This window comes from Salvelinus sp. IW2-2015, linkage group LG1 (genome assembly GCF_002910315.2).
Source record: "Salvelinus sp. IW2-2015 linkage group LG1, ASM291031v2, whole genome shotgun sequence".
In the NCBI taxonomy this organism is placed as follows: domain Eukaryota; kingdom Metazoa; phylum Chordata; class Actinopteri; order Salmoniformes; family Salmonidae; genus Salvelinus; species Salvelinus sp. IW2-2015.
This window is the reverse complement of record NC_036838.1, coordinates 18,350,568-18,358,124: the sequence shown is the minus strand read 5'-3', so window position 1 is coordinate 18,358,124 and position 7,557 is coordinate 18,350,568. Positions and strand designations below refer to the sequence as shown.

Below are 7,557 nucleotides of genomic sequence, written 5' to 3'. Positions count from 1 at the left end.
TGTTCAAGCAATACGTTTTTTGGGTTTGGTGACTTTTTTTTGAAAGCAGTCCAAACTTTGTATAGTGTTGTACTAGCTCTGTAAAATTAGCTCACGGGACATCCCAAAGATTTGATATTGGCTGTGGAATTAGGCAGGGCTGCCCAATTAGTCCATTTGTATTTTTATTGGTTACTCAAATTATGTCTCTTCATATCAAGAAAGGGAATTTTCAAGGTGTTTAAGGTGTTTCACCACTTGGCAATGAATTTAAACTATGTCAACTGGCTGATACCACCATATTTTTAAGAGACAGGAATGAGGTTTCTAAAGCAGTTTCCTGTATTGAAGCCTTTTCTTTAGTTTCGGGTTTGAAAATGTATATCGATAAGTCAGTGTTATTTCCACTCAAGGATTGTGTTTTACAGGAAGTATATGGTATCCCAATTAAAGATAAGGTTACTTATCTTGGAATTGTAATATGCAAGGATGAAAAACAAAGGAGTGAATTGAACTTTAAACCCATTATTTAGAAAACAAAGAAGAAATTGAACCTCTGGTTGATGAGAGATATTTCGTTATACGGTCGGGTTTTATTGTCCAAAGCTGAAGGGTTATCCAGATCGGTTTATGTCTCGTTATCACTTAACTTTACCCCCTAAAATTTTAAAAATATATTCATTAGCAATATTAACATCAAAGATAAATGTAGTAATAAACAGATTAGGAATATTGTTTGTGATACTACAATTCCCTCAGCAAGATTATTTTGGACAAATATCTATGGTGATATACAATGGGGGAAAGCATGGAAAATTGCTAACAAATATTGTATCAGTAACAAAGTAAAGGAAGTTTTATTTAAAATGTTACATCGAATTTATCCTGTGAAACATGTTTTGGAAAGATTCAAGCTAAATATTGACTATAACTGTGATTTCTATGGAATGGAGAAGGAGACCATTTTGCATTTGTTTTTTGCCTGTATTTATAGTAGAATTTATAGTAGAATGCAGTGTGTGCAAACCTGGTCAAGAACTACAGGAAACGTATGATCTCTGTAATTGCAAACAAAGGTTTCTGTACCAAATATTAAGTTCTGCTTTTCTTGATGCTAGCAAATACTTGTCATGCAATAAAATGCAAATTAATTACTTAAAAATCATACAATGTGATTTTCGGATTTTTGTTTTAGATTCCGTCTCTCACAGTTGAAGTGTACCTATGATAAAAATATTACAGACCTCTACATGCTTTGTAAGTAGGAAACACTGCCAATTTTGCAGGTATCAAATACTTGTTCTCCCCACTGTATATAGGAAACTACATAGACAACTATGAAGGTGAGTAACGTTACCAAGCAGTGACAGATATAACGTTAGCTAGCTACAATCATATTAGCTAGCTAATTTAACTATTAACTGTAGCTAGCTAGCTAGTTACTTCGTAAAATGATGTAACGTTGACATAATCTACCTGAGAGATGTGTGTATTTTCCGTTAGCTTGGTTAAATTATGCTGCTAGCTATATTTGCTAGCTAAAAATAATTTTATTCATGTCTTCTAAACAGTAAATCCAACAAAGATACATTGAACAGGGGAGATTCCACCGCAAGGGCTGCCTGCCACAGGTCCATGAGGAAGAGTGAAATAGATATTAATGATGGGTCCCAATCCCAATTTAGAATTGCCCACTTAACAGGTTATTTGGTAAAGATCTGTTGATGCAGTGTTTGGTAATTGTGTTACTAAGACACAATGTATTCCTGTATAGTTAAATGAGCCCCTAGTTAAGAAAACCAGACACGACTGTTTATTGTTATTTATRGGCCGCATCATTCTTGTTTCTCACTTCAGTCTTTCATCACACTTATCTTCACAGATGGTGTTAAAGCACTCCGTACCAGTGAGTGGTCCAACGCCACTGCTCCTGTGTTGCAGGAAGTGCTATGTGCAATCATCTGGTGGCCCTTTACCAGACAGCGCACTACTCTCAACTAAACATTCCTGCTGCACCACCAGTTCACAGCTGCACAGACACAGAACAGCGTTGGCACGAGCCAAGAACACTTGTGAGTCTATCAGTATCCATAAAAAAATGCACCTGAAAAGTATTCAGCCTATGTAACAGTAAATCCTTGTTAATTAGGGTGTGAAGCCAGGTCCGGTTGATGGGATAGAGTTCCATAAACCTACTAACTCGTGTGATGATGGAATAAGGTAAGTTGGAGGTTCCTAGAATGGAAACATTTAGAAAACATTTATGTGATTTTTTGTTCTTGTATCCAGATGATAAGCCTAAACAGTGGTGTCTTTACGATGTAATGACAAATGTTTGGGACAAAGACTGGGGGAAATATATAATCTATAAATCTGTATATTTTAATCCTTTTTATTTGAACTTTCGAGCTTGTGCTGTTTCTGGAAAAGTTACATGAGTCTTTGTCATAGTAAATCTCTCCAACCTGATGTTAAGGTTTTAAAATGTTTTGCAGAAGTTCTCTCTACAAAGCACTCAATGGATACATGCCTGACATGGACCTTCTCCGCGTCTCAGAAACGTATTCCAACTTTTCTCCATTTACTGCCCCTCTTGTGACAACAATGGAAATGTCAGCTGCCGATGCCCCTTCTCCACTAATACTTCCATTAGAYGGCAACAGGCTTCAGTCTTCCCAGTGTGCTTACGTCCTTAGCCATCAGGAGCAGTTCCACGTCAAGGCATTGGAGACAACCTACGAGATGTCACACAAAGTCGAGGTTGCTACAAGGGAGCAGAGCAGCAGCCCGGAATGGCATCAGCTAAGGAAAATGAGAATAACATCCTCTCGTTTCCGAGAGGTTTGCCATGCCCGGGGAGAGACCTCAGCTGACCGCCTAGCTGAGCGGATGTTCAAGGGATCTGGTGTACAGACYGTGGAGATGAAGAGGGGGCTAGCCATGGAGCCAGTGGCTGTACAGGAGTATTGCACACTAAAGAATGTTAACTTCTTTCCGTGTGGCTTCGTAGTGCACCCAGATGGTSCGTGGTTAGGATCCTCTCCAGATGGCATCATATTTGATCCCAGTGTGAGACCACATTTTGTACTCTTAGAGGTCAAGTGCCCAAATGTACCAAGTTATGTTGACTGCCCTTACCTGAAGATACAGAATGGAGAGCTGAAGTTGAAGAGATGTCATGCTTACTACTGGCAGGTGCAAGGTCAAATTCTTCTCACAGGTTGTAGCTGGTGTGACTTTGTCATCTGTGCACAGGAGGACATCCTAGTTGAAAGGATATATAAAGATCTACAGGTTTCAAAAACTATAAGAGAGAAGGTTGACCACTTTTATTTTTACCACTACTTGCAGAAGTGTCTCTTGCACCTGAATGAATCCCCAGCATGGGTGCCAAGTTTAGTTGTTTCATGAAAAATAAGTATTGATGTTCTTGTGAAGAAAACTACAGCAGAATAGATTTGTTTAAAAAAAAAAATATTTCAGCAAATGTTCAACAGTTCAGTTAATCAATTACACATCTCTTACATTGTATTCAATCTTGCATTCTGGCTATTCTGTGTTTASTTGATTTCTTTCCCCCACCCCTAAACTCATTGCCTAATTAAACCCAATACAAGCTCCACACAAATTGATATTCACTACACGCCACTGCAAATAATTGGTTGATGCTGCCTGAGATGGTCAGGGGTTGACTGTGTCAAACAGCTTGTGCTCCTTTACTCTGCAGATCATTCATTCAACATGCACTCTCAGCCTGGCAATGGATTGGGTCTCCCTAACCTCATGCRCTGGCATCTGTGTGCGTCTTGACAGAAAGGCTGGCCGGTAGACCTTGCATGGAACAATGTCATCTACGAGAAAGCCCTTATCCACCATAATGGCCATGTCGGGTGAGTAAGGMAATAATTCCAGACTGCTTGAAGATCTCCTTGTCACTCACAGATCTAGCATACAACGATGACACAAAAGTGACAGCTCCATGTGGTAACATACCCAACATGCCCTTAAAGGTACAGTGTGACTTGTAGGAAGAAAACACCTCACTCTGCAGTAGTAGTGAAGATGGTGTGGCAGCGGAGTTTAGTGCAGTCGATCACTACCTGGGTGTCTGGATAGTCCTTGAACTCAGGTGGCAGGTGGGCTTTGATGGTTTCCTTGGGGATCCATATCCGTGCTGATCCAAACAGACAGTAGAGGACGTTGGCCCAAGAGATGATAATCCGTCTCACTGTCGATTGGTGGATGCTGAACCGATGGGCCAAATCCTTCTGCTTCAGACCCAGCGACAGATGAGTCATAAACAAGAAGAACTCGTCGATTGATGGCAGTGTCTGAACTTAGAAAACCGTTTTAGTACAATATAGTCCTTATATTCGGTTCATAACAAAAAGTAAATCATGTTTAACAATTACAGTAAGATCAAATAATATTCTAAGTATTTAATGAAGTTGTCCCTTACCAGTTTTCTTCGAGTAACACTTGTTTCAGATGGATTGGTGCTTGTGTGACTTATAAACTTGGTTTCTGCTGCCCGCTCAATCAAGTGCCAGAAGGCCATCAGGTGGGTGTAGATTGCAAATCTAAAGACAGACCCAGAGTATTTGAATAACAAAAAAGCTTATTACTATTATTGCCCATCCTCGCTAAGCATCAAGTAGCACTAGACATGACCTAGCTGCTATTGTAGCCTGTTTTTCTTGTTACTGCAATTCGTACTGTAATTCACAGCAGCTATCATCACAGCAGTGAATTTGTTTTAAATGTTCTGTTATTTAACCTGGGAAGTGGACTAAGAACCTAATCTTATTTGCAGMAACGACCTGGGAGCAGTTTTGGGGGTTAACTGAAAACKAATGTAAAGACAATATACATTCAATGTGCCTACTTATGCTAARATATGCTAGCCTAATTTTAAATAACAATGAACATGTTCTTAAATGTAAGATGCACTTTGGGATAATAATAATAATTAATAGTAAATAAAACAATAGTAATGCTGGATAATAATAAATCATTACTGTACMTTGTGTAAAAATGTATATCCTCGTCAGAACCAGCAAATCGCTGTAGACCAAAGCCGTTTTGAGCGGTCAGTTTCTCCAGCTTGGCTCGAAGCTCCTTAATTTATTTTACATGCTCATGGTTTGCCATTAGGGCCATGTCAAGGGCTGCGGGTTCAGGGACTGCACAGTAATCATGTGTCTGGTCCTGATCAGAGACGGCACAGTCCATAGGCAGCGCACCTTGTTCTTCATCCTCCTCAGTCGGAGCAGAAGGTTTCAGTCTTCTTTCCCAAACACCTGGTCTCTTTTGAATGTGCCAGTTCCACGCGAAGACTGTAAGAACAAAGCCTCTTTTTAGGTATTATCGCCCCCCCCCCCAATTTTTCCCTCAACAAAGTCACTCTCGATGAAATGTGTACTACACACTTTTGTGTGTTAGGTGACAGTAAAGTTGTCACGACGTACTGCCACCAACCACCTTTTTCTCTGAGCTCTTCATCGACCGGGAAACCATGGAAGCTCACAATACCATTACATTTGGAAGAAACTGAACAATGTTCATTAGCACCTCATTCGCGGGGCTGTAATTTAAACGTCATTGCGAACTATTTCAGTCAGAAATGCATCGACAACAGTTAGATAGCTAGCAAGCTAATGATAAAAACAATAGCAGAAATCGCTCCGGAAGTCATCAACCCGGTAGGAAGTAAATTAGAACGTTGGAGGCGGTATAGTGCATAGAATAGAGCCAATTGGTTGTCTCCTCTCTTCAGTCGCGTGCTGCATTCTGTTGTTATGTGAAAGATTGGCTGAGCCTTGAATACAGCCAGTATTGCTCCAAACGCGCATCACTTGTTCGCTTACAGCCAGTAGTGATCATAACACACCACCCCCAAACTTTTCTCATCGGATCTACACGATTCACGTAGGTCACCTATTTTGGATTCAAAACAGCGAATTTTGCCAAGAGGTGACTAGTTTGCATCCCTGTGTTTAGTCATTGGCCCACTTTTACTGCAAGGAATTCTAATTGGTCAACCACAGGCTAGGGTTGGGGGTTACAAATTACATCCTGTCACTTTGTTCTGTGGMGGACAGGGGAGAATGAACATCTACCKCTCAGCATAACATCTATGATYTGTCCTCTTTGAATAAACCTATTTTTCTCCCCCTGATTTGCTTTGGGGTCTGTGTTATTGGAGAGTAACATCAACTGSTAACACTGAGTATTAGTAATGGTGAGAKGTTAGCATGTCTTGGGGTATGATCCTCTGTAACTTTCTCACTCATCATTATTCAATATTCATTCATGATAATYGGTAATCATGGTAGCGTCCACATTAATGTAGAAGTGTTCAGAAACATACTAAATTCTTATTTACAATAAAATGRCTCCAAAATGACACAATACATTATTTATCGTTCATTATCCTTAAATATCTCAATCATATCACGTGAAAGGAAAGGAGTTCACATAGGTCATTTGGCGACCCGTTACTCTACTCAGAGAACCACGGTTACATCCGTAGCCCAGCATTTTCATGTCTGTATATATTCAAATGGAATACAGCTGGAGAGTAACTTCAAAAGATACTCATAGCATCTCTGAATCTTTAGAAGGCTCCATAACATCAGCTGCCCAGCTGCTTCCCTTTGTCGCGTTTCCTATTAGGACCGGCCTGAATCCCAGACGATAAAGCTTCCTGAGTTGAAAGCAAGAGTTACAACAGAATTATCTTAAATTTGATTATCTTACATTTGTTTGTCTTTATTTAAATTACATGGCATGCACAAGTCATCTCCCGACATCCTGGGGACCTGGGTCAATGTCAAATATTGCAGTGCATCCGGTGTGACCATGCTGAATAAGAGCTTATACACCACAGTGTATTTCACAACAGTAGGATTTCAAAACAAACCAAATAGAAGGGAAGTTATACCGTTTAAATAATCAGACACTCTATCCACCACATTTACATGTGTACTACATTTAGTGTGTATACTTTATTTGTTTTTTAACATGCGCTTTATACATAAGGTGAAGTAGTCAAAACAAGGGCAGATATGACATACGCTACTGAAAAGGATGCTCATGCTAGTGTTGAAGAKCAAGTCTCCCTTGAGCCGCATGATTGACAGACCACTCATAATTTTTTGTGGGGGGGATATCGGAAGTCCGATTACTTAAGTGATTTTATTTTTTTTAGACCCAGCAGTGGGAATGTCGTCAGGGAAAGACGTAAAGAGGGGAAAACATTGGTGTTGAGGCTGGGCCGGGGATGTGAGGCTGGGCCAGTGCTGCCTCTGTTGAGGCTGGGGGTATTGAGGCTGGACCTGGTTCTACCCCTGTTGAGGCTGGGCAGGGGGTATTGAAGCTGGGCCTGGTRCTGCCCCTGTTGAGGCTGGGCTGGGGGTGTTGATGTTGGGCCGAGTGCTGCCTCTGTCGAGGCTGAGCTCAGTGCTGCCCCTGTCGGAAGGTCTGAGGGTGTTGAGGCTGGGCCTTGTTCTGCCCCTGTTGAGTCTGGGCCTGGTGCTGCCCCTGTTGAGGCTGGGCTGGGGGATGTTGATGTTGGGC

At 40.9% G+C, this 7,557-nt stretch overlaps 1 protein-coding gene and 1 long non-coding RNA gene across 3 annotated transcripts; one reads left to right on the top strand and one right to left on the bottom strand.

Moving 5' to 3' along the window:
* Nucleotides 1–1,849: 1,849 nt before the first annotated feature.
* On the top strand, nucleotides 1,850–3,485 carry LOC111962045 (uncharacterized). Its single transcript, XM_023984814.2, has 3 exons — nucleotides 1,850–2,051; nucleotides 2,129–2,199; nucleotides 2,475–3,485. The coding sequence occupies exons 1-3, from the start codon at nucleotides 1,929–1,931 to the stop codon at nucleotides 3,388–3,390; spliced, it is 1,110 nt and encodes a 369-aa protein (XP_023840582.1). The 5' UTR covers nucleotides 1,850–1,928; the 3' UTR covers nucleotides 3,391–3,485.
* Nucleotides 3,486–3,906: 421 nt separating this feature from the next.
* Nucleotides 3,907–5,352, bottom strand: LOC111962054 (uncharacterized). 2 transcript variants are annotated; one of them, XR_002877071.2, is made up of 3 exons: nucleotides 5,003–5,352; nucleotides 4,439–4,559; nucleotides 3,907–4,315 (listed from the first exon to the last, which is right to left on the bottom strand). It is a non-coding gene; the product is annotated as an uncharacterized lncRNA (long non-coding RNA). The 2 variants fall into 2 exon arrangements; XR_011477228.1 differs by having other exon boundaries at nucleotides 4,141–4,310.
* Nucleotides 5,353–7,557: the final 2,205 nt, after the last annotated feature.